Source organism: Strix uralensis, chromosome 1 (assembly GCF_047716275.1).
Source record: "Strix uralensis isolate ZFMK-TIS-50842 chromosome 1, bStrUra1, whole genome shotgun sequence".
In the NCBI taxonomy this organism is placed as follows: domain Eukaryota; kingdom Metazoa; phylum Chordata; class Aves; order Strigiformes; family Strigidae; genus Strix; species Strix uralensis.
Window position 1 is genome coordinate 95918939 of NC_133972.1, and position 27082 is coordinate 95946020.

General features: G+C 37.2%; 1 protein-coding gene across 4 annotated transcripts in view; it reads left to right on the forward strand.

The window, feature by feature from the left end:
- Positions 1-27082, forward strand: part of SEMA5A (semaphorin 5A) — a 354251-nt gene that overhangs the window by 129029 nt on the left and 198140 nt on the right. For all 4 annotated transcript variants that reach the window (XM_074874592.1, XM_074874601.1, XM_074874608.1 and 1 more), the window contains 2 exons: positions 5745-5844; positions 20486-20531. In XM_074874592.1, the coding sequence (XP_074730693.1) occupies positions 5745-5844; positions 20486-20531 (146 nt within the window). The remainder of the gene's footprint in view (positions 1-5744; positions 5845-20485; positions 20532-27082) is intronic.

A 27082-nucleotide genomic window follows, 5' to 3' on the forward strand; every position in this document is an offset into this window, starting at 1 on the left:
TGAATTGATACCAATGATGCACAGAAATTACTGAAGAAAGTCTTGTTTTTCTCAGTCCTATTTTTAAAATCGGGACCATGGAGTCCTGAAGTGTCACAGCAGAGTGTTTACAAGTGCACCTAACTGTGTCCTTAAAAAGTGACTGTTGCAAATAAGTGCTGAAACAGGGCATGCTGAATGAGTGAACATGTGGATCGCCTCTTGCCAGCCGTGACACCTCCCTTAATAGATTCCCCTGGGGTTAATGGGGCTGACACCAGGGCAGTGGGGGTGATATAATGGAGTGGCACATCACTGTGGAGACTTCTGACTTGTCTCACTGCCTTTGAAGAGGATAGTAACATAAATTGAGTATCACAGGAAAGGAAGATCTGAGTTAGGCTAAAATCATTATAAAGCTTCAGAAAGATGGGGATTATTGTATCATCCTTAGATTAGAAACACTGAATTATAAAATAACTTTAACATGCGGTAGTATATTTTAATTTTCTTATTATAAGATTAGTGAATTTGTCGTACTGATGCCACCCAGAGACTTCTGTTAATATTGCAAATCTGCTAGTTTTCAACTGTAGTGGTATTACGATTTTTTTTTTGCTAACAGAGTATCTTCAAGAAGATGGTACTGCACGTATGTTTAACTTTGTGCTCACTATTTTCAAAAAGGACACCATGGCATGAGGTGTCACATACGTACACCATAAACACTACTGAAATTTTTAATATCTATGTTAATTTTTTAATGAAATCAGGAGGTCTTTATTGTCTTTTCACTTTGTTATTTACCATTGAAGATGACTCCTGGATTCAATTCTAAACATACCACTCTATTCTTTATTAGTAATTTCTCAATTTATTTTACTGTTTACTGTAGCTCTACTTTGAATTGCTGAATAATGAAACTTAGATTAGGGAGAACTTCACTAATTCATTTGCAAAAAACAGTCGAGCTCAGCCCTTGGCAAGTCCTTGGACAATGTAAACCAAACAAGCTTTGGCCTGTTGGGCAGTTACTAACTTTAAAATAAAACTGAGACAGATTTCTGGACTTTCATTTTTTTGTATGAGTATCTGATGTCCTCCTGCCCAGCTTTGATTGTTAACCTCTTTTGTCTTTAAAGCTTTTTAGGAGACTCCCTTGACCTTTCCTAGCAGCTGAGGGGGCTCCGGTACGTTTGCTTTGCCATAGGTTTATGAGCCATGGCAAACTTTGTTTCCTATTAAATCTAAGCTATTAAAAAAAACCCCAAACACCAAACAAAACCTGAAACCCTCAGGAAAACACACAGTATGTGATTCACAGCTTGTGAAAGAGAGCTCTAGCTTTCTCAGAATTCAGCTTTTTCAATATCTGTCTTTTAGTTCTATGGGAAAGCGTGCTTTCTTTTTGGGAATGTTTTTGAGTTATAAGGCCTGCAGATTTCAGTCCTGTAATAGCAATTAAAAAAAAAAAAAAAAAAGTCTTTTTTTACTAAGGATAAGTATGTCTTGAATGTACCTAAAGGACCCAGTGTGTGTTGGAGACCAGCTGTCGTCATGAGTGAATGTATACTGTGATACAGTTTTCCGTGGACAGCTTTAAGTCTGAGACTGATGTCTGTGGAACGGTAAACATGCATATTTAGTTTTAAAGGGCAAAAAAAAATCCAGGTTGAAGGTGTGTCTGAATAAGTGTTTTTGGTATCAGGAGTAAAAAGAGAGAAGTCACTAAAGGGCTAGGTATTTTACTGTGCTGCACATGAACTGAGGGCAGAAGAAAGGGAGAAGAATGCCAGGAAGGGGAAGGTTAGAATTCGAAAGGGGAGGGGTGTTGCTGTTTGTCACCTGTGATCAGCAGACAGTATGGTTAGGTTATGTGTCAGCAGGCCAGCTTAATTAACTTAAAATTTATTTATGCTACTGTTGTAGTATAAAAAATCTATAGCTGTGTTATTTTGTAAAGTTTGTCATGTTGCATCTACGTGAAAACCATTAATAAAGTGAAATTATTATTGCTTATTACTTTATCATGAGTTTTTAATTAGAAGAAAAATAATTTATAGACCTTTAATAGCTTGTTATGCATTTTTGACTGTAAGGAGATAACTCGTAATAGAACTAAAAGGTCTTGTTTCACCTAAGGCTTTTCAGCTAGATTTTGCTGTTTAGATGAAAATAAATTTAATTATTTTGTTGATTTAGTTACATAAATTTTATGTAGTGTAACTCAGTGCAGCACTTCACCAATAAGCTTTTACTTTTACAGTTTACATGGGTTTTGTTTGATTGTCTTTTTTGTTTGATACTTTTTTTGGTAGTGGTTTTTTTTCTGTTTTTCCTTACAGAAGTATCACAAAGTTGTAGCTTTGTCCCATAAAGGCTTATTCCTAGGTGACATGTGATGCCACTGTGACACACATGAGATACAGTTTCAGAGTGTTTGCTGAAAAAAAACAGCTCTAGCTGCCATTTGCTCTTCCTGACCTTATTCCCTCAAGCAAGAACACTACTGAATGCAACAAAGACAGGATAAAATAATTTATATTTTGGAGGGACAGAGGGGAATCAGATTTCAGAGAGATTTCTTAGCAAGTCCTCATTCCCTTCTTGTTCTCTAGCCTGAGCTTGCCTTGCCCTGCCTGGCCCCTGCCCCCTTGCTCCAAATCTGGTAATAGTCTCAATCACCTGCTTGCTGTACCTTGAAGCTTTATTGTGCCTTGCTGAGACAGCAGGACAAGTGGAAGAGAATTGTACCCTTGAATCTCAGTCTTCCCTGTAGCATTCTGGCATCGCAATACCTCGGTGTACTGTCCCCGGCCTACCAATGCTATGGGGAGCTATGCTTTCCTTGTTTTACAGACCAAGGGTTTTGTCTTACCAATGTGGAGCTAAAGTAATCCCATTCCCAACTGCTTGCCTTGTCTCTCTTTCAGAGTCTGCTATTTGAACAGGGGGTCTGGCTTCACCTGTGTGAAGATCTGCTGCTGACCCAATGGCATTTTCAGCTCTGTATATTTGCTCACAGCAATACAAATTTGAATGTTAATACACTGATAGCCCGAGTTTTACTTTGGCAGTTTAGGAGTAGACTTGTGTGTGATTCTGCAAGATTATACCTCAGAGGCAGAAACTTCTGGGCGCGAGCACAGGCAGAGAGAGCCCAGAGAGCCCATGGCTGCCATCTTGAAGAGTGCAAATGCCTCGTATGTGTGAGGCAGCAATTCCCATGACTTACGCAACCACGTGGAAGGGGAATGTAGCAGCCAAGGCACTAAACTCATGCTCTGGGTTGTCCTTCCAGCCCCTCTTGAGTCCTCTGCCCACTGGCTTGGTTGGCCTTTCAGCCTGGGTACTCTGTTCTGTCTTTAAAGCCCTGGGTTCCTTTCCCATAGGATATTTGTAGTATGTTATAAAATGGTTTTGCATGCATTTCTGTCCTAGTCACAGTGCTTGATACAAGGAAAAGTAGCCTCTCTGCATCTCTCAAAACTGAGAGCTGTTTCTGGTTGGGAGAGTATGTGTGAATGTGTATGTGTGGATTTGTTCTGTGAAGATCATGTCTGTATTCTGTGTCCATGTGGGAAATGCCTGTGGGAATTTACGGATATTTTAGATGCATTGGCTGATAAACTGATAAACATGATTTTATTTAGCTTTATTTTTCTTCTTCTTTTTTTTTGGGGGGGGTGGGGGTGGGGTGGGGGGGGTGGGGGTGTGCTTTTTTTCCAGTAAGTGAGATTCTTCAAGACTTGCTTCTGGATTTCCTTATCTTCCTGTCCTACCTAATTTCTCAACTTTTTGGAACTTTGCAATTGATTGTTTTATACAAAATGCATGACTGAAAGTTGAAGGTTGCAAAATCAAGTACAAAAAGGTTAAGAAGTGCCTCCTTTGGACTTGCCTGTGTGGTCATATATATAAATAGGTAAATAAGGTAGGTATAAGGCTACACAGGCCTATAACATATATATATATATATATATATGTATGAGTGTGTATTTTTTTTCCTTCTATGGAAACCTGGTAGGTTCTGTGCATAGCATCTGCAGTAGTAGCTGATGGCAGTAGTAATCATAGTTATCTAATGTGTGGCCCCATCCCCTTTTCCCACCCAATGTTCAGACCCTGATTTGAGACCCTATCCAGTGCAGATGGAATCAACAGTGAATTTAGCTACAAGCTCTGCAGAACATGTACAGGCTGACATTACAGGCCGGAAATTTCCCAGATGCATACAGGCTGTCATTAAAAATGCAGAAGTTAGTTTTCTGACACCCAAGTGATTCTACTGCATGGTTCCATCTGTTTTTCCAGAGTATATGATGCTACAGCTTCTGCACAGCGCGTTTAATGGTTCTCTGCAATGGCTGAACACGTTTTGACACAGAATAACATTTTTCCCCTGGGCGCTCTCCTTAGGAATGGATGACCTACTTGTGCTAAAACTTTAATATTTAAATTAGGAACAAATCATCCTGAAACAGGCACCAGACATGGATTATTTCAACCCAGACATTTACAAAAGGAAAAATATGCTTATGAGCAAAGAAAGGAGCTTAGATGGGTGTTCTCAACCTGAGCTGTAACTGGTGATACCAGTATCAAAAATTACGCTGCCACGGCACTCTCAGGGGGGTTGGTGTTGACTCTGTATTCTAAATAGTCACAACCATGTGGTCACCTTTGGTCTTTTTATTGTCAGTTTCACATCTGTAGTCTTCAAATAGACAGTTTCATAGCCTATTGGGCCATACCTACATAGCCCTCTCCACCTTTCACATTTGTTCCGGACCACTGCTTTGTGACTACATTAAAAAAAGATAAAACAAGAAAAATGCTTCAATATCCTGAGAACTGGGAGAGAAACTACAGAGGATGAGGCTTTTGTACAACTGCATGTTTTTTAAAGAACCATTTATATCGTTATAGCAATTTCAGGTATTTTGTGTGTCTCTTTAAAAAAAAAAAGAAAAATTTTGCTGTGTTCCTAGAACAATGTTAGTGTTGTATTAGCCATACTGTTGTGTATCCAGCTAGTGGTATGAATGCAAAAGTAACTACTAATAATGCAAATACATAAGGATTTGGTGTGCAGTTATTTATGTGTGTTTAACTTTGAAAGTAGGAATAAATTAATATTCTGAATACAAGTAATACTCCTTGCTGATTTTCAGCAACTCATCCACTTTTCTGCCCTGTTTTATGTAGCACTAAATTCATCAGAGAAAGGCAGGTTAAAACCCCAAAAAGTTCACCTGAATGTCAAGCATTTTTCCTTTTTCATCCCTTATGTCTCAACCCTTTTATTGTGAAAATGATGAAAAGTCAGATTTGCTTGTTTTTCTCATTGTTTTCCACTTGATCAGATCTTTTTTTAAAGAACAAAGCAAAAACCCAAGCCCCTAGTCCTCAGCTGCTTCTGATGTATGGAAAATTAATGTGACTTCACTTGAGTATGTACCAGTGAATTCCAGTTGTACTATGATGTTTTCTGCTTTACCTAAGGAGGAAAACCTCATCTGGCTTATAAATCAGACCAAAATTTGAATACTTGGTTCAAGTGTGTATTGAGTGACTGCTCTATATATTTTACAGGCCTGTAGTGTAAATTACGTGGTATGATGGTAAAAGTCTCCTATGTTTCCTTAGAGGACCATACTGAGAAAACTTGCAGCCCCACAGTATCTGCAAATGTAATGTTGGCTACCTGATATACTACAACTATGACATTTACAGTAACAGTTGTATTTCTTGATTGTTTTTAGAAATTGCCCCTTGGTTACATGTGTTCAGAGCTGAAGATGCTGTGGACTTCTCACAGTTAACGTTTGACCCAGGACAAAAAGAGCTTATTGCTGGAGCAAGGTGAGAAATCTACTTTTTTTTCATGTTGCATCAGATTGGATTTTCTTCTTTGCTGATAAGTAATATTGAGGCAAATTTTAGCATCGGATTGTTCTCACGTGACTTCCCTGCCTTCCAGACCCACTAAATTGAGCATTATGCATGTTTATTTATCTTATTCCTGACCAAAGTTAAAAAGATGGACTGCCTGGTATCAAGGATCCTAATACCTTACACTATTCTCATTTAAGAGGGCTGTCCTGGAGTACTCAAACTTTGGATGCATACAGTAGAACAGGCAGATGCTGTATGACAATGTGACAAAAGTGACCATAGGATAAGACCTAAGATGATCCCAAATTTGGCTACACAGTATGGTTCTTTGTGCTTGGATGATTCTATTAATTATTCAGTACAATGCCAGGAACGATCTGTTAAAGACTGCTGAATTAGTGGTAAAGTCGATGATAATCATAGTTTTTGCACAGCAGGACAGTACTTTCCAAGCTGTGATCAACAGTGACACTGTCGTAGGTGTCAACTTTGAAGCAGTGACAGTCCTTGAACACTATTTTTTCTTCTTTTAGCATATGAAGTATAGTAAAACGTTTTGGTTGGCAAAAAATTGTAACCATCTAAATTTATTATTTAAATCTGCCTTCTGAATATATTTTACTCTTGAATTAAGAAAGTTCTAGTCACTTCTTTTTTCTGTTAGATTTAGCATTGGAATAGAATGTTTCCCAATTTGTTTCTTAGTTGAAAATGAGGTTCAGAATAAAAATTCATAAAATGCATGGTGAGACAATATTTTTCCTGTGTGCCAATGGAAGTTGCTTATCTACAGGAGCAAAACTTTCTGAGTGTGGAGAGATATATATATGTGTGTGTGTCTGGCCCACCTGAAGTGGGATATTCTGTGCACTCATGTTGATTTTTCTATTCTGTAAGCTGCCAAATGAAATGAGGCATGAGGCTGTCAACTGGCGCTGTTCTGTAAAGACAGGCAGCGTAAATCAGAGCTGTCTGAGCCCCACCTCAGTCCTATGGAATTGTGTGTTGGATCAATGCGCACTGTATAGATCTCAATAACTGATGAAAAAAATATATTTTTTTTCCCTCCTCTCATTTATTTTTTTCCTCTGTACTGTTCATCTGGGCTCCAAATCTCAGCAAAGGATATGCTCATTTAAACACGTGCGTTTGATGAAGCCTTTTGAATTACTATGGGAAAAGCTTTCGATGACTTTGTTGAATAGTCAATGACTACGAAAAAATGCCAGCTGCCAATTCTGCCTTTTCCAAAACACCCAATACAGTAAAAGCAATAGGATTCATTTGGATTCTCTATAAGCTAATGTTGCTTCAGAGCTTCATATATCTAGTTATGTCTAAAATTGCAAAATTTAAAAATATTCAGTATTTTTAAAATCCTAACAAAAATCTTTGTTTTCCACAGTCCAGTATAGCTAGCTGTTATTCGTTCATAGAATTTACTGGATTTTTCCTTTCCTTATTTTGCATTTCCATTCTAAATTCCAAGCTTTTCCACAGCACTGTTGTGTTTGGCCATGGAAACCTCACTTTAAAATGACTGCACTTGCCAGTGGGTTTCTCTAATTGTACATATTGTTGATATTAGTATGTCCTTTTCACTACACATTTTTCTCTTCTTGAAGCATTGTGCCAGACTATATGGTGAAAGTCACTGTATGTCATGGAGTCATAGATTCAGAGGCTCGCAACCTGTTGTTGGGATGCTGTAGTCCCAAAAATGCAAGTGTTGATCTTACTGATTATGCACCTTCTGTGTATAGTCCCTGCTACCATGTAGAATGAATCTGTTTGCTGTGAATATGATGTTTTCTGCTCATTTGCAGGAGTGGTGTTTGCAGCCTTTCATAGTCTCAAATGGCTGCACTGACTTTGTTTTCTTAACGCACTATTTGTAGTTACCTTTCACCTGGGGCCATCTGAACAGAGCATTAATATTACCATACTTGTGCTATGGCCTGTGGATAAAATTTTACTACAAGTTTCTTGCACATCTGCCTCACAGGATTCATATATCTGAAGAGCTGTTAGAAGAATTCATTTTGTCCTAAGCCACAAATGTGCTCTCATAAAGACAGTGAAGAGAATGCACTGTTAATTCCTCCTCCCTGGTGAAATATCTTTTGATGTATAGTTATTTCTCTTAGAATATTCCAGCAATATTTTTTTTTATTATCTTGTACTAATACTTTAGTACTGAAAAACTAATAACTGTGCAATGTGATTTCAGTAAGATCTGCACAGTTGAAAGTTCCTCTTCAGTTGTGAAAGTGATAATTTGTAGCCCTCTAACGTGGTTTTCCTTTCTCTACCCAATGAGTGGTAGTGGAGGGAAATGTACAGTGGAGCACCATGGCAAAGCTACAAATAAACTTGGATTACGCCGTATACACTACCAAGAGAAGTACTCTCATTATGAACTACTTGTCCAGCATCCAAACAAAAACAGGGGGTGATGCTTGCACCTCTAAGGCTTCTGCTTTGGTAAGGTGGTGGTGTTCTACACCAGGGGAATGATTTTCACAACCAGGAGCTGTGTCCTGGTTCAGCTTAAGTTTGCAGCTGCTTTTTTTTCACCTTAATGGAGGTTAGTGAACTCTTCCTCCAAATTTCTCTCTTAGAAACCAAACAAAATAGTGTTGTGAAAGTTTGACACTATTGGAAATTCTTAAATCCCTTTTCCATCACTGATATTCACTGCAGGTGATTCTCTTCTATTTTTGAAGTTCTACAGTCTCTGATGAGATTCATGACTTCTTTGTCTTAATAAGTAAGGTAGTGAAGATCCCAGCTGGGATTCAGACTGGATTCCTGTTGGGAGTTGCCAGTGTCATGCAGCTACATAAAAAGACAGATATGATCCCATGATGCCTCAAAAGGTGTCTCCTGTAGTGGCAGAGAACTATTGATATCATTGCACAAGGTCCTTGGGAGACTTTAAGCTCTGTAGTGTGTATTATTCTGTTTATATATGCTTAAACAGGGTTAACCAAAATTAGAAAGAGATGTAGAGAAGGGCTGCTAAAAGGCAAATGAAGAAGGTTGGAATTGTAGTGCAGGAAAACAAAGCCTGAGCATGTATAGAGCACCTGCCCATAAATCCATCCAGCAGGCACATCTAGGAAAGGAAATAGCTGTATAAACTACACAGTAGCGTTGGCAGAAAAACTAATCAGTTTAAGTCGGCCATGGATAATTTAGTCAAGAAACAATGAGTTTTGTCCCATTTTACCAGTGCGAACAAAACAAGAACAGAAATATTTTTGAGATGGAGATCTCTAAATATATGAAAGGGACATTGTATTTGCCATAGCAGGCAATGACTGGGAAGGTAATTACTAGTCCTAGTCCTATATTGCTAAGATTAGTCTTGCCTGTCCAGTTTGGGAAGGGAAGGTGGTCTTCTGATGTCTGCGGGCATTCTGTAATTGCTGTGCAAAACCAGGTTTTTTTACAATTTTATCTGCACCTGCCACTTGCCTCCGCAGGCTGTCTTCCAGTCCTTGTGAGAAGTCTCTGGTTGATATTTTATATTGTTCTGCAAAATGTCCAGTTCTCCTATAGGTCTTGAGTTTATTAATTTGGAGTCTCCTAGCCTTATTTCAGTTTCCTTACACCAACTGCAGTGATCTATGAATGTTACTACTCCAATACTAGCACACACCTTCACTTTAATCATCCAATACACACTGGCACTGGTATTTCCCTTGTGCTGAGGAGTTGCCTAAGAATTGGAGCCCTGTCACACCTTTCCCTCTCCCACCACCCCCATTAGGGAGAGAGGCTGCTGATCCCAACGAAATTTGGTTTTGACTGAGTCTGGCTTATTTCTAGAGTGTGCACAGTCATGTATGCAGTAGAAACAAGTAACTGCAGTCCATCTTATTGTTCACCTTTCAAATTCCTCACAAATCCCGTACCTCAGCTGTGGGGGTTGTCTTTATTTTATAGGTCACACTCATATGTGTTTCCTACCATGAAGTCCAGTGCCTTTTAGTAGTGACTGCTTTAGTTTCTGAATATTGCTATACAGTACAGGTTCAATTATACCTCCTGTTTTAATTGTAAAAGGAGCTAACACAACTTTCAAGTTTAACGAGGCTTGCACTTGTCTTTGTGTCAGAGTCACTTGCGAAACATTAACACCTTCCAGTGTAACAGGTCTGCTTAAGAACATATATTGGATCTGAAGCATAAGTGCTGCAATACTTTTGTTTTAAAACAGTGTCATTTGGTCTTCTGTCAGTCTGCTGTGAAAAAGGAGATATATGTGTACCGTTGGCGAGGGCTTTAGAGGGAGAGGAATATCTTCTAAAATGACTGATGAGTTAACCCGGATCACAGTAACAACCTACAGTTGCCCTGCTTGCCTGGGACATTTTTGCACAAATTGTCCGTGTAGAAAAATTCATTTAGATAGCTTTGAGAAATGGGGGAGTGGGCTGGAGGGGGTGGGGACAGACAGGAGAAAAGGCAGAGGGAGAAATTTATCTTGCCTGACTTTGATCAAACAGCCCAAAGTGCATAGTGAAGACAAATGAAGATTACAGTTCAATTTATGAAGCCGAATTAAGGGAAGAAGAATGATTCTTATTATGGTTGCTGGGTTTTAAAATTTGCATTTGAAGAATGTGACAGATTTTTCAGTGTTATGTCAATTGGGTCTAGATCTAATGTAAAAGGAACTTTTTTTCTTAATAGGTATGTGCTAAATTGTATGAGATTATACATTTATGTGAAATGGAACAAAAAAGATAGATTAATGAGAAACACTCTTCAGAGAAAATTTAGTATGGATGTAAAACAGTTGTTAGTACGTTATAAATACTATTGGCTTTTGACACAGTGCAATGTATCTATGTTCCTGTGAAGCTGTATCTTTAAAATTTGCCCCAGGCATTGTTCTTAACATCACATATGACCTGGCAGATAAAAATAAATGAGTTCTCTTGCAATCTGAAACCTTCTAGGGAATTTATTTGTTTTCTTAAAAAAACCCCATATGGCAGGGTAGAATTTACTTTTATAATTAAGTGGCATCAGCAAAGGATTACTCTCAGGGCATTAGCTCCTCAGTAAGCTCAAGGAAAAGAGAGACTGCTTCTTCATATTATTCTGCTAAATCCTGATAAAATATTCAGATGAATATTTTTCTATGTGTTATTTAGTGGACTGACTGAACCTCTAATCAAATATGATAATGATTTCTGTATTTTGAAATGCCAGTAAGCATGGAGATTCATGGATTTCCCCAAGAACAACCTTGCCTTCTTTTCCTATGTGGAAGCGCTTTGCCATATGTTCTGCAGCATTTTTTTTTCTCTCTTGGAAAGGTCAACTGAGGCAGGAAAAGACCAGCTCAGGAGAAGGATATAGCAGTGTCTGAATTGCCCTGGCAAATTGTGCATTGTCTTTTTAAATTCTTGTTCCCTGACAATGCAATAAACACTTAGTTCTAGTTTTTATAAATCAAAAATTCTTAAAAGTGTTCCAGCCATTTTGGTAGAATGAGTCAACGAGAAGCATGTCTCAAATCCAGTAGGTTACATTTTCCTTTTAATCCATCCTTTTTTATCTTTTTTTTGTGTGTGTGACTTCTTAAATATATTTTTTTCTTAATGGTTTTATTCAGACAATGCAAGAAAAATTATGTCAGAAGAAACTTGTTTGTTTAAGGAAAAATGAAGTAATCCTCCTCTTTCCAAGCCTCTTGTGCTTGAAATTATAAACTGGTAGGACCCTAGCTGGAGTTCATTCTTAAGATGTGGAAGATGTGGTAATTTATTTTTTAAAATTCAAGTTAGGTTAGTTCAGCCATACTTTATATTGTTACTTATCAGAAATGGGTGTCAACTTTTTTTAAAGAAATTGGATAATATATATTTAGACATATCTTACATTATTTTTTATACAGATCATTCTAATAATGGTGACTTTCTCCTGCAAGTTAATTAAACTTGCTTTGAGGATTATAACTTGCTTTGAGGTGGCTTATTGCCTCAGTCGCTCCTTATCTCACTGATGAAGGACTGTACCAGTATGCCTTTTCACTTAATTAGATGTGTGTTTGGGAACGTTAATTTGAACCATTACCAATTCTTGCCATAATAACAGAAAAGCAAATTAAAGGATTCATTAACAGTGGTTTAAGAATCTCTAATAAAGGAGTAAATAACTGTACAGGTTTGCTTCTTGCTGTTGTCTGCTCCCAGCAGGAGAATCTGAGAGCTTCTTGTTAATGAGATGCTCTGAGTGCTACATATTGGAAGAATGTACAGGCACCAGGAATTAGTGCTATATTCTTTGAACGTCCATCTGGGTTTTATTGCTCATTTAACATTTGGTGCAGGGTAATCAATGTCTGTCCTTCCACTGACTGATCTGATCTAATCTAAGGTGTGGTTTAGTGGCAAATCTAAGAGAAATTATCATCCTGCTGCTGTGGAAAGAGGAAGGTCTTTCTCCCTCTACTGCTTCTCTTTCCTACCTTGCTAATGGATTCCTAAATATTTTTAAAAGCTGATGCTTTATACCTCTCCTGCTCATGCCTTGTTCCACTATGCAGTTTTCTCCTTCTTTGCACCAGTTCTGGTAATAGTCTGGCTGCAGAGTAACACTAGCCAATTCACTAACCTCACAAAAATTACTCCTTTTCTTGTGCTGATTTAATGTCTTGCCATTTTAATTAGTGGAACTAACATGACGTGTCATCAGAGGAGCCCTGGAATTGACTCAGGGTAAAATGAAAAGAGAAATGGCAGGGGTAAATGGAACTTCTTTGGCAGAGAACACTGCTATTTCAGTGTAAGCCATCTTTAGAAATTGCATCAGATGAGTAGTGTTCTGAAGGTACCTGTCTTTAATTGAAGTCATGACTTAATGTATACACACTTGATCTCTGCTAGCAGTAGTACATGTCCTGCTGCAGAATACGGTAATTTATGCCTTCTCTGGGTTCCTGGTTCTCATGTCAGTTAGCTGCTCCTTTATTCTGCAGTGAATGTTAGTCCAAACATACAGTTTCTGTCCTACATTGCCAGCAGTTTGGTCCTTGCTGAACTTATCTACTTGTGTGTGTGCCTTTAGGGCACTGAAATGCAGGGCAGGGAGCTACCAGCTGACCAGAGGCTGATAACCATGATATGGAAGTCCTAGAGAAGTACCACTTGGAGCAGTAGTCAGGTCTGTGAAGTTCTCTTCCCTGCCTCTGAAGCACTGGTGCCTTGCATGAGTTACTATAGCACCCTTGTGGCTGCACTCATCTTGTGAGGGCTGCTTGGATGCTAAGTGGGTGTGTGGGTGTCAGTCCTCATTCCAGGAGTGCAGTCAGAAAATTTAACGGTGCAATGATGCATACTGTGCATCTGACCTTCACCTCTCAAAACTTGATGGGAACAAGTTTGCATTTTATATAGAGATGTGTTGACATCATGTGCTTACATTGGTGTTCATCCTGCTTCTGATTTTCCCATGTACTTCCACTGAAGGGAAGGGCTTTGTTGGAAACTAACGGCTCTACCAGAGTATTACAGCATGATCACAGGAGGGAAATTCAAGGCTGGCTTTGAAAATGTGAGCCACTGAGTTAGTAACACTCCTTCCTTTAAATATCTTTAGCATTAATGTGATCACTTACATAATTTTGATCATTTTGTTGTTGCAGTTTCTTTTCCTAATAAAATAATAAAATGTAAAAAAATAGTCCAAACTTTGGTTACCTTTGACTTGTTACCTTCTCCTTCTGCTCCCCCTTCCCCCCTAAAAAACAGCTCAAGCAAACTTTATGTGCCAAAATTGATTACTGTAGGAAAAGAGGCCACAAAAGATGTGAACTGTCTGAAATTTCTGTTTGTTTAAGCCCATTCCCATTATTGTTTTTTTGGAGGAGATTTAACAGCATCATTTAAATTTAATTTCTAATTAATCTTGAAAAGAAACAGAAGATTAATATGTTGAACAATGAAATGGTAAAAAGAGCACATAAGATTTGCATGGCTGTTTATGTGGGTGGGTCCTGTACAGTGTATGCCATATCTGCCAAAACGTAAAAACCGGGGAAATGTACTTTGAATCACAGAATCATCTAGGTTGGAAGGGACCTTGAAGATCATCTAGTCCAACCGTTAACATAGCACTGACAGTTTCCAACTACACCATATCCCTCAGTGCTATGTCAACCCACCTCTTGAACACCTCCAGGGATGGGGACTCCACCACCTCCCTGGGCAGCACATTCCAACACCTAACAACCCATTCTGTAAAGAAATGCTTCCTAATATCCAGTCTAAACCTTCCCTGGCGCAACTTGAGGCCATTCCCTCTTGTTCTATCGCTTGTTACTTGGTTAAAGAGACTCATCCCCAGCTCTCTGCAACCTCCTTTCAGGTAGCTGTAGAGGGCGATGAGGTCTCCCCTCAGCCTCCTCTTCTCCAGACTAAGAGATGTTTGTTGCAGCATTAAAAAGTATTAAAGATTTGGTCAGCCACAGTTATGCAATACAGGGTTAACGTTTTGGATGTGGTGATATTTCAGGAGAAATTTGAACGTAACAACAGCTTAGTAAGTAAATAGCTGAGTAAGCTCACAAATTTATCTGGACTAAATCATAATATTCAGAAGAGCCTTGATCTGCATGTGTCAGAGGGGCACAGGTGACAAACATTCTGAGGCCATATCTGGCTGGGGAACTTGGGTGCTGTGTGTGAGAAGCAGGGGCCAACAGGAGAAGATGGTAATTCAGGTTTGAAATGACATGGCATGATGGGACTTCAGGAGGAGGGTGAGCTCCAGAACTGCAGGAACAGGCCACTGGTGCCTTTCTGCTTTTCCTGGAGAATCCCATGGCAAGAAATATGTAAAAGTGATGACTGGCTGTTGTTTGACATCTGTGCAGGAGTGCTATGTTCTAGGATCTCTAGTCGCTGCTGAGGCTGTGTGCGGAGCCACAGGGAAGTGAATGTAGTAAGATTTGCTAATCCTGATGAGCAACCATCTGAGAAGGAAATCAGATTTTACAGGACCTTTGGGTGGATTAATTTAATTAATTATTTCCTAATTTACCCCAATAGTGTTTTTCTTATTCTGTTTGCCAAGCTCAGTGTCTTGCTGGTCAGCCTATGATCACCTGAGTCTTCCTTTTCGCCCTTTTGAACGTTAATAAAACATAGTTAGTCTTTTATTCCTCAAGAATGCCTGTAATTTTAGAAATTATTAAAAAAGAGCAATAAGAAGACCAAAATCACTTCACCATAATTTTTAGGTTGAATTGGCATGACCTGATAATCTGAAAATATTTCTCTCTGTGTATTTGCTGTTTTCACATCTTTAGCATTTATCAGTAAGCTACTTATTTCATTATTCTCATTTTGATGAGGCTTATATTTCCTGCAAAATGAAGACAAAAAATTAGTTACTGACCATTCTGCTTTTCATTAGTGTAATTTGACCATTTTCATATAATAGTTCAACTAGACCACTTTGATTAGGTTTCTTTTATTTTCAATCTATCATCCTTAGCTTTTTCACATATTTTTCTTATTGTACCTTAATAAAACCAAATGAATTTTTGATGTAATAATTTTTTATTTATATTGAATATCTCCTTTCCTCCTATACTTATTTATTTTGCTTTTTTTTGATGTTATTTGTAATTGCTTATTTTGCTACACAGCAGAACTACAATTGACTTTTTCCCAGAACTTTCCCATCTTGATTGTGGAATCGTTACTTTTTGCTTAATAACTGGTTCTTACAGAGCTTATACTCTTCATTTTCAGTCTTAATATTTTTTACTTCCAGTAAATTCAATAAAATTTTCTTCTTTCATGTGAAATAGTTTCTTGAAAGAAGTGCACAGTTTACTGCTTTATTTCCAGGAGATTTGGCAGCATGTCTGGTCGTGCCTTGAGTTTCTGAGTTTGCTGCAACCCTTATTTATTGATTCAGTCTTCCAATAGCAGATGCATATGGAGGCTTGCGGTGGGTGGGGTTTTCTTTGCTATCTCACGAGTTTTTCAGAAGCTTAATCTGTAGTACGTTTTCCTAAGATGTATGTGCTATCTTGATGTTCTTCTAATTCACATCTCTGTTTAATGCAACAGCATTTGTTGTTGCATTCATCTTTTATATCTTGCTCTTTTACAAAGGAAAAGGGTAAAGTGCTGGATTTAACAACCATTACTAACATGCTATACTTTTGAATCTTTATGGGTTTTCAATTGATTTTTGACATGGACTTGTTTAGGAACATACAGAAGATTCATTTTATACTTTATCTGTAGTCATACTGAATGTATTCACTGCAATAGATCGAAATGCATTATCATCAGGAATGTGACGAGCATGCTTTTTGTGGTGCTTCATTCAGTTCCCACTGATACCAGTGGAAGTCTTTGTCATTAGGTTTGAGAAGGCTCTTGATTAACAGGTTTTAGTTATCATAGTTCAGCTAGAAGAGTTGTTCAGTGCTGTGAATGTAAAGCAAAATGCTTATTGCCTGCTGGCTCTCTGAAGGAACATAGGATGCTGCTTTATCTCAGAGTTAGTTGTGTTTTCTTCTCATTACTGTGTCCTTCTGTTTGCAGATTTATGAAACATATTTGCTTTCCTCATTCATTAAGCACTGAATGGAAACAAATTTACTAATTACCACCAGTGTCAAATCAGTTTAATTCCAGCATATAAAGTCGTATTTGTCTTGCTTTTATTACCACCATATTTGGACAAGAGACAGGTCTGTGTGCTAAAAGGTCTGTATCTATGCTTCAGAAATGTACTTGGTCATTTTTATTTCACGTCCCTTGTTGCCTTCAAGACATTAATGCACTAGAATAAAGCTAAACAGAGGTTGAAAAATGGCAATCCAGAGCATAATCTCAATAACATATTGAAAAAAGTATTGTCACCTGTCTCATGAGAAGCATAATGGCTCTGCACATGTCAAGAAAATTGGCATTGACTTTTTCTTTGGACTGCCAGATTTATTAATATATTAAGTGCGTGTTTTTTTTTTTTACTGTCATGCCTCCCCCCCCCCCCCCCCCTAATATCTGTCCTTTCTGAATGAGTTCTCATGTTAGAGATGCATGCCTTAGAATGTTAACCTATTGTATTTGTAGAGCCAAATGTAGTCCTGCAAGTTTTACTGAAGTGGCCACATTTAGGTAGGATTAGCTCTGATGGCTCTCCAAGTGCTAGTTTGGCACTTATCCGAGCATTATTTATGTAGTCACAGTCACTTTGTGCTGTCCATTTGCCCAGTTACCTCTATGGTGCTAAAGTGTAATGCTTTTACTATGTCTTGCACATTGCTTTTCTTCGTATTCCATTTTCTTTTTGCTGGCTTTATGAAGCTGAAAATAATATTTTAATTGGTTATTGGCAGCCACAGGAAGTTGAAAAATATACACTAATTAGCTCTGGCTCTTGCCTCATTCAAATGAATATAGATATTTTAGTCTCCCTAACACTTACAGGGTCGATACTTCTAATTCCACACTGGATATATTAATGGGTAGAAGTGTTGTGCTCTACCGCATAGGATACAAATCTAATTTTCTAGGAAAAAAACCCACATAACTTTCAGCCTCTGTTTTTTTTCAGACTGACACTGTTTATATATTTGTTAATTTAGAATTTTTACAATTTGGGACAATAGCTTACTTTTTAATAGGCTGAAATGATGTCAGGATAAAAGACCATTAAAAAAACATTAATAATTTGATAATCTCTCTTAAAATGCCGCATCAGTGATAAATCTTCAGTAGATAACTCAAGATGAAGTACTCATAGAGATTGACATGATGCTATGCTAAGTACTGACATGACAACCAAAAGTGTGAGATCAGACTGCTCATATATTGTGCGACAGAGACTGCATTTATTTGTAGTGTGAGATGGGGCATTTATGTGCTTCTCCTGTGAGTCTGATACCACTGAGTTAAGAAAACACTTTATACCTGCTGAGGATGCAGTTTCAATTTCCCTGGAAGAAAAAAGTTGCTCTGCTTCTGTAAATGGAAGAAAAGATTTGCAACAGCAGTGAAGTTGTGGGTTTCTTCAATTTTCATATCTGGAGTGAAAGAAGCACAATCAGTGATGGTTGATGGAAGCTTATACACAGTGAGATGAGGAGCAGGCTAAGTATTTATGTTCCCTGCTGAAAATTTCTGAACAAGACATTTTGCAGATGAGAAAGTATTTTTTGTCCTTACAGAGAGAATGTAGATAGGTTAGAAAGCTATATGCATTGCTTCCTGATGTTTCAGTGAAAGTCCTTCAAGTCAACTTGAACGTAGCTTGTGGATGAATCTTTGTGTAAACACTGTCCTGCAATGTACTGTTTTCTTTGTTTGCCCACTTCAGGTCTCTTCATGACTCAAAGCCTTGTACTTGAGTTATTTCTTTGTGATGATTTGTCTGTGCTAATAACAAATATTCTGTCCTTGTTTTACTTTCTGATGAATTCTTGTCATTAATAGCCTGCCTCTTGCATTTTGAGTAACTCTCTTTAGCAATATTCCTAGGAAAGACTAGTGACCCGATTCCTGTACATTCACAATTTAAGTAGACCATCTATGTACCAGAGACAGTAAGTAAATACACATAGCTGCACTCCAGAGTCCATAAATAAAGCTGGCCATGATAGTGGTTGTGTTTCTGAGATATATGTTTGGAAAAATACATTTTTCGTTTTTTAGACACAGTTTTTGTTCCTTCCCCTGATCCCTGCTGGCTCATTTAAAAGAATTAATAGAGATGTAAACTACAGGTCCTGACCGTCTGTGACCATTAACAATACCTCATAACTCTTTGGAAAGATTTAGAATTATTATCTCAAAAAATGTGGCCTAATTTTAGTTTGGATTATGCTTCTACCAGTTGCATAGATGTAATATTGCAGATAATCTGTGAATATTGAAAATATTTAAGGTTTAAATTTACTCATCTCTTTGTTACCTGTTTTTTGTTACTTTAAGTGAATTTGATGCAATCTTAGAAATCAATGTTACAGATTCTGTTGGTCTCTTCTCACAGGTAATTAGTGACAGAACAAGAGGGAATGGCTTTAAACTGCAACAGGGGAGGTTCAGACTGGACATTAGGAAAAAAAAATTTTCACAGAAAGAGTGGTCAGAGAGTGGAATAGGCTGCCCAGGGAGGTGGTGGAGTCACCATCCCTGGATGTGTTTAAGGGTCGTTTAGATGAGATGCTGGGGGATATGGTGTAGGGGAGAACGTTCTAGAGTAGGGCTGATGGTTGGACTCGATGATCCCAAGGGTCTTTACCAACCTGAATGATTCTGTGATTTGTTATGAATAAATTAAAATTGAAGTAATTTATATTAATCTTTAAAAAAATTCTTCCTTCTTATTTTTACCTATAAAACATAATCACTCTGTAGTGACATTGCAAAACCAGAATTGCTTTAAATAAGGTAAAAATTAGGCAGAAGAAGACTGAAGAATATTATATATATGAAAATGTATTAAAAAAAAGACATAAAAGAAGAAAAAAGGTGTGAGAAGAAACAAAGAAAGAAAGGAAAAATTGAGCAGGAGGAATATGGACATGGAACGTGGAAGAGCCTTACTGCAGACCTAGCACGAAAGAGAATCAGCACTAGAGAAGGATGTGCTGAAATCAGTTCAGAGCTGGTGTAGTGTTTGCTCATTTTTGTGAGTGTCATGGACAGATACCATGACCGCTACCAACAGAGCTGGTTTATCAGAACAGGTGTAACAAGGCAGCTGCTTTAACTAGATAGACACAGTGAGTTGGGAGGAGTTGTGATAGCGCACGTATATTGCACCAGGATGTGCTGAAGGAAGTGACTTTGGTTGGTGGGGCATGCTCCCCTTTCTGTGTATCCTAACCCATCATTTCCCCATTTTTCAAGCAGTGCCTTTGCATCATGTCTTTTTCGTGGTTTGCCTGAACTCCTCCCAAGTTCTACAGGTGCAGCGATACTGCTGTAGAGAAACAAAATGGAGTGAGAAATCCTTTTGCGATAAAAGCATGGGCTTTTGAAAAATATGCTTGGTTCATGTGTAGCTCCTGCTGTACATGGGAAAAAATCCTCAGGTTTCAAAGAAGCTAGACTGGGTATGATTGTGAAAACTCTGTGGCTTCTACAGACACTCCATCATACTGGGATCCTTTGCTTCAGACTTTACGTATCTGTGTCCGAGCTAGGTGCGTAAGGTTCCCATCATTGTGGAGATAAACTGACAGCTTTAATCTGCCTGTCCTCTTATTCTCATTCCCACGAATCTGCCAAAGCACCGAGTATTTCTTCCCATTGATTCTAAAGGAAGACTGGAGCAATGACTCAGATGTGCCTGTATGCAGTATAAATATCTACTTTATTCATATGCAGCCAGTCATTAAAGCTGAAAATCGGTTTTAGAAATTGTCATAGTGCTTAGCCCAAAGGGCTGTATGTTAAGACAGTCCCTGAAATAATTTAGAATCCTGAGTACCAGACGCTTTTTAATTTTTTCTGTCTTTTATATTCATTAATTATGTTTTTATTTAAACGCTAGTAACATTTTTTTTACTTAAACACTAATAACAATTAATATTTATCTACTATTTTTTTAATCCCAGAAACTACCTCTTCAGGTTGCAGCTTGAGGATCTCTCTCTGATACAGGTATGTTTTATGTTTGTTTTCTTAGTTCCTCTGCATGATGTAGGTAAGCGGGTGTTTTAAAGCAGATAATTAAGATATTAATACGCTTCATAACTGCAGATAAGTGTGCATCTGTTTTTGTCCTCTTTACCGCCCCATAATAGATGTCATATTATCCATTTTAATGCCAGATTAGCCTTTGTCCCAGGCCATACAGACTTGATGTTACCTTACTGGGCTGTGATTTTGTTAGAGTAGATCTATAAAAAATGAGGCTGGGAAGAAGGATCACATTCTCTTAGAAGACTGTTCCAATTTATTATTGTGCAACTTCTGTATTCAGAATTTATTGTTATTCTAGATAAAATATAATTTTAAAATAATGATTTTAAAAATTTTCATTCATTACTAAAGTTAAATTAGGCAAACAAAACAGCAAATGTGTGAACACAGGTATCAAAATCTCGGTTTCATATATATGCAGCTATTTATTGTTTAAAACTTGTTAGGGCTTGGAAGGTTGCCTTTTAGATGCAGTTAGGCTTCACAGAAAGGTAAGTGAGAATCCCTGATCAATTTATTTTTCCCTGAACTTCATATGACTTCCATATACCAGCAATCTTGTCTTTCCTCAGTGTTCTGAGTGGTGTTCCTTGTTTAGATTTTGTTGGTTTTCTCTTTCATTATTTTTAACGTTGGCATAATTTCTAACCATCATTCTTGTATTCTTGGCTCTAAGAGTTGTTTTAGTAAATTTAATTGAGTTGGCTAACTTGCTAAGGTGTGGAAATAAAAAATACCAGTGAAACAGAAATGTATGGTTTTTCATAATCTTTTCATTTATGCAATTTAAAGTTAGCTAGCTTTAGATTCAGTACTGTGCCTATTATTTCACGAAGTAATATTATACAGTTGAATACAGAAAAGTAAAATGCGTTCAAGTAAGGCTGTCCTTGTGATTTGTAGAACACCTTGTGTATGCTTTAACTAGGCTTGCAGAATTCCTTTATCTTCCCAGATAATTAGAAACAAGAACTGAAGTTGGCCTAAAATTACCGAAAATTGCAGTATTAATAAATATTCAATTTTGTTGCTAATGCTTAAGGCTGTGATGCACCAAACACTTTTAATATTCAGAATTCAGACTGTCTGCTTTCACCTTATGTGACATATTCAATATCCTGGCAAATAATTTGGGTTAAATCCTGAAGATTCTTGTTGAGAGGCTGCACTCAGAGGTCTTCGATGGTGCTGTTGGAAGTTTATTCTGCTAATTCATAGATTGAAGTTCACATCTTTCCTCTGTTAGGATAAGTATCAGTAGGCTGAATTCACTAATAAGGGAGAAATCTGTAGATTACAGAGGCTTATAATTGTGCTGACTGACTCAAACAAACACCCTCCCACCCCAATCAGCAAAAAATATAAAATGAGGACAGAAATCATACTGTTGATGTTACACTAGGTTACTAGGTTTTGGTCTTACGAACATGCAGAAGTCTTTAAACAGTCTTCTCAAGTTGGTAAACTTTACTTTTGGTGAAGTTTCTTATTCCATCGTCAATGCTGTAGTACCTCTGGTTTGCCTCTGTATCTTCAAACTTTTTTCCAGAACCCTGTAGGGAGGTTGTATTTCTAAATCAAAACCAAAATATGTAATTATTTTTTTCTTTCACCAGCATATCTTTACTACCCCTACCCCAAGTATTCAGGTTTTTTTCCTTATTTTCAGATCTACCATTATGACTCTTCTCTTCTTCCCCTCTGCTTCCCTTCTGGTTCTGTTAGAGTGCCCCAGGACAGCCCTTATCCAAAAGATGTGTTTCCTTGGATGTGCCAGTTATGGCAGCTCCAAATCATCTGTGAGGTGCCTGAACCTTTGTTTTGATGCAAGGAAGCCAGAATGCAAGGTGTATTGTTTAGGAGTCCCAAACTCATTACACAACATACTCAGATTGTCTTATAATCTGGTAAGAAAGTATGAAGTAGTCATAAAAGTAGGTTTGGGAGAGCCCCTCCAGGTACCCCAGGGCATGATCAGGGGTCAGTGCTGCTGTCCTTACTGTTGGTTACTTGTTTGAAATCTTGTTACAAGTCTTCAGCCATAAAGATGCACAACTTTTCTCAGACTTTGTTGGGAAATGTTAAGACACGAAGAGAGTCTCTGTCTTATGGTGGGAAGTATGAAAACTTTAGTAATGAAAAAGACAGTAACCATTCCTTTGGAAACTTGGAATTTAAACTTACCAGCTACCAACCTGAAACCCACCTAGAGTCAAGAGTGTTTTTACCAAATAATTCACTGAGCTTTACAGACCTTTGAGATAAGTTTTGTTGGAATGACAGAATCCTAGCTGCAATCCCAGTCATCCCAACACATTGTATAGGATTACCTCAGGTATCACTGAAGCAAACTTCAGTTTCTGAAACTTTAGGGCATGTAAAATTTCTCTCATTCACATGTGGTGAAAGAAATATTTTGAATAGGATATAAAGTTTGCCAAGTTAGTAATTAAAAAATAAAGTATTTTCAAGCTCCAGATCTTTCAAACCTAAAACTCTATTATGGTTGAGAGAGGTAGGAACAAAAGTGAGAAGGAAGGTAAAAGTGATGTGAAATCCTTGCAACACAGAATGATGGAATTTCACAGGAGGAATAAAGCATACTGTGGTTTAACTCAATACTGTATGTGCTAGTTAGCATTTGTTTGCTGAGGGACTGAACAATTTGACACTTTATCTACGGACAGATGAAATTTTAGCATTTTTTTTAATCACACAGTTTTCACAATAATAACAACGTAAAAACCCAGTTTAATTATTCTACTTATGTTGCTCACTTTGATTTCTTTGCATGAACTAGCCTTTGTAAAACCATGTAGATGTTTCACAAGCTAATAAACTATGTTTTCACATCTAGAAGACAAGTTGCACAGTGAATTGCTAGATGTTAAGAACCTTTCAGTGTAGCACAATAATAATATGAAAGCGCTAGAAACAAAGCAACTTATACACCTGTTTATCTTTGCTATTGTGTGTCTGGAGGAGGAAAATTGCTGACTCTTCGTCATGCACATCAGATACTTCCAGCATGGAAGCAAGGATGATTGTTACAATTGACATCCTCCCTTTCTTCGGTTTTCAATTAGACTTTTATAACTGTTTATTTTCTTTACATTGATGCTTTATTTTTTTAGTTTGATTCATCATTTGAATCTTTTTCATAGTACTTTTCTATCTGGAAAATAAAGGGAATGCCTAAAACTTAATCTTGACTGTTGATGCACTTCAGTTATTTTTGAATAAACAATTTTCTTCATTTGTCATGCTTAAGTGTCTGTTGGAATGTGTTGTTAGTTTGTCCACACACTGCTGTTATGAAGATAAAAGGCTTCATGTTGCATGTAAGAAACTGTAACAGTAAAAATCATTTAATTACAGCATAAGCTTCTTTGAAAATATTTTGTTTATAAATTTATGTATATTTTTGTAAAGCTGGACATTGTATAGATAGAGTATTATTTTTGAATATTCTCAGACATTGCAATATCATCAGATATTGTTTTGTAATAGGAAAGCTCTCTATAAAGGAATAAAGTGTAATGATGACTCCTTGTTTGCAAACTTCTGCAAAAATTACTTTGGGCCAAAATATGTGTGTGCCCTGTTTTCTATAAGTGTATACCTGGAAAATAGTTTTGAAACACAAGATAACCCTTCTTTAAAAAATAAACAAAACCAGACAGCCACTTGCAATATGAGTTCTCACAAAAGAAATGCAGAACAGAGATTCATATATTAAAAGGGTACTGTTTCCATCAGTTTAGTGAAAGTTAATCCCTTGTAAAAGTGAGGGTTAGAGTGCTACTAGATCGTATCAGACAGGATGTGTATCTAAACGTGAGCTAGGGCTATGCAGTGAGACATCGTTGCCCATTGTGGGTACATCAAAGTTGTCATCCCACATGTCATGGTTCTGTGCTCTGTACTTTATAGGAAAAGCCTGTTGTTTGAGTAAGCAAGTTTCATATGATAGTGTCTGTAGCAAAGCAGTATTTGATGTGTCTCAGCAATTTCCTTTGTTTAGCAGAATAAAGAAGAATAAAACGAGTGAAAGCCTTTTAAGCTCTTGCTGGAGAAGCCTAAGAGTCAAATTGTTCAAAGCTGACTGTTGTAACAATGCGTGCATAGTGATTATGGATTAGGAAAGAAGCACTCATTGGGCTGTGGTTGTAGAAGGACAAATATTTTATAACTCTCACTACAGCAATAGTAGGTTCACAGACATAGAATGCCTGACTCTGCATGGTTTTGTTTTGTGAGATTTGCTTTGTTATTGCTCACTTCAAGTAATAGTAGAATAATCCGTAAAGCATTGGTCAAGATGAAAGCTGGATTTTCTGAAAAGTGTCTTATATTCCTTAAAATATAAAAGCAGAAATGTAAATACTAGTGTTTAAGTGAATAGATTTGTTTTCAAAAAATGTTTTTTAAAAAGGTGATATCTAGCCAATGTTAAGATGAATAGTGGGGCTTTGACATCGTGTACAGGATGGCTCTAACAAGTGTCTATTTTTCACCTTTTTTTTTTTTTTTTCCCAAATTCTTTGAAAAGAGAGCTTCTAAATTCAAACACTTGTTTGTGTCTACCTACATGACAAGTTTGCTGATGTATCTGTAAAGAATGGAAAGCCAATACATGCTGGCTTATAAAAGTGTTTATGCTACAATTGCCATAAACATTTTTACAAGCCAGCATGTATAAGCTTTTCACAAACCTGATAGAACGTATGCATCTTTTCTTCATCTATAAGATAAACTTCTTTACAAACTCATATTGTTAAGAGATTTACGGGGCACGTGCTTGAGTTTGTTTTTTTCATCTGAATCTTCCATCTATGAAGCCTGTTCTCAGATTGAGATGCCCAGAAGGTTGCATATGAGCCTATTCCACCTGCTCCTGTAGTTACATAATTCTCCTGAGATTTTATTATCATGCTGAATCTGCACATCTTTCAGTTAGAAGTACACATACCTCAAAGTCCATTTTTTAAAGGCAATTTTAGCCCCTGTGTGTATATATATGTACATACACACCCATAAATGAGGCATTGAAGGAATTAAAGGCAAGAGTGGATCTATGAATTGTCAGGAAAAGGAGCTACTTTGGAAAATTAATTTTACAGAACAGGATTCTTGCTGGTGTTTACATGTGTCAAAAGTGTCTGAAATACCTGTTACATATGATATTTCACTTTTATATGAGTCATTAATGGCTAAATGGTAGGCTAAATAATGAGTTAAATAAATGGTAATATACTTTGAATATATGCTTTGTGTTTATCTAGGTTAAACAGAGGGAATCTGACTTAATGATTGAGGTTTTTTACAAATGGATTAATATATATAACCTGGAACACTTTTATAAATTTTACTTTAATTATAATAGATAATACAATTTTTTAACAACACTTGATTTTTTAAAATTTTGTTTAAAGGAATCAAATATTTACCAAGTTTGTGATCCCATTTTGAAGATAACGATTGCTTATTATTATTATTATAAACTGAGATCATATTATGTCTTTTCTGATAGGCTTTCATAATCTTAGTTTGTCTTTTTGGCTAAGGTGGTATTTGGCCCAATCTAGAAAGAATGGTGTTCCAATAGAGGTGCAAATCACTCGGATTCTTCTTACAGTTCATTTTTGGGACCTAGGGTTCCCTTTGCTGTGAACAAAATGAAACCTTGTAAGAAGTCATCATGTAGAATCAAATTTTGACTTTTTATCAAATTCTGATATTAAAAACTTTCAGCTATAATCAACAACTTCAGAGGTAAAGGTAAGGAAGCTAAACTTTAATCTTTTGATCTTAATTTGTTGAGCTGCCAAATAAATAGAATCCATTAAAAGGCAGCTTAATGCTTTTCCTAAAACTTTCATACACTCCATTTCAGTCCATTTATTTTTTTGTGTTGTATGTTACTTACAGTCACTAGTTGTGTAATAGATATCATCATCTTATTTTGGGGTGAAGCTATCTGTGCAGAAAAGGAGATGCAAGAAAAACTTTTTCTTATTTCACACTTGAAGGCATAAGGACATCCTTAGGTTAGTTCCCTTAACTTGGGACAGCCATAAGTTGGCAATATTGAGATGCAAAGCAGACTGAGATTTAACATTCTATTTGGGTCCCTAAGAGGGGGAAAAATCCAAACCAAACAAATTAAAAAATCCCCTCCATTGGGTTCTGTTACCTACTTAAGGGTGAGGGGAATAGAGAGCATTCCTCCCTATTACAGATGTTTTTCCCCTTCTTTATGCGAAGGGAGCATTAGCCACCAAAGCGTTATTTCTGCTTGGGCCCTTCATGTTTGTGTCTGGGACGTGTGAATGAAAAATGCATAAGCAGAGTGGATAAGTTAGTGTTAACGTTCGATGCTGTTCCAAGTTCCTTGAAAGCTTAGAAGGGGAGGGAGCAACTAGTGCTCATAAAACTTTTCCAAAGAAGACTCTGATGAGCAAATTGCAGAGTGACCGAAAGGTGATAGAGCAGGTGCAAACTTCTTG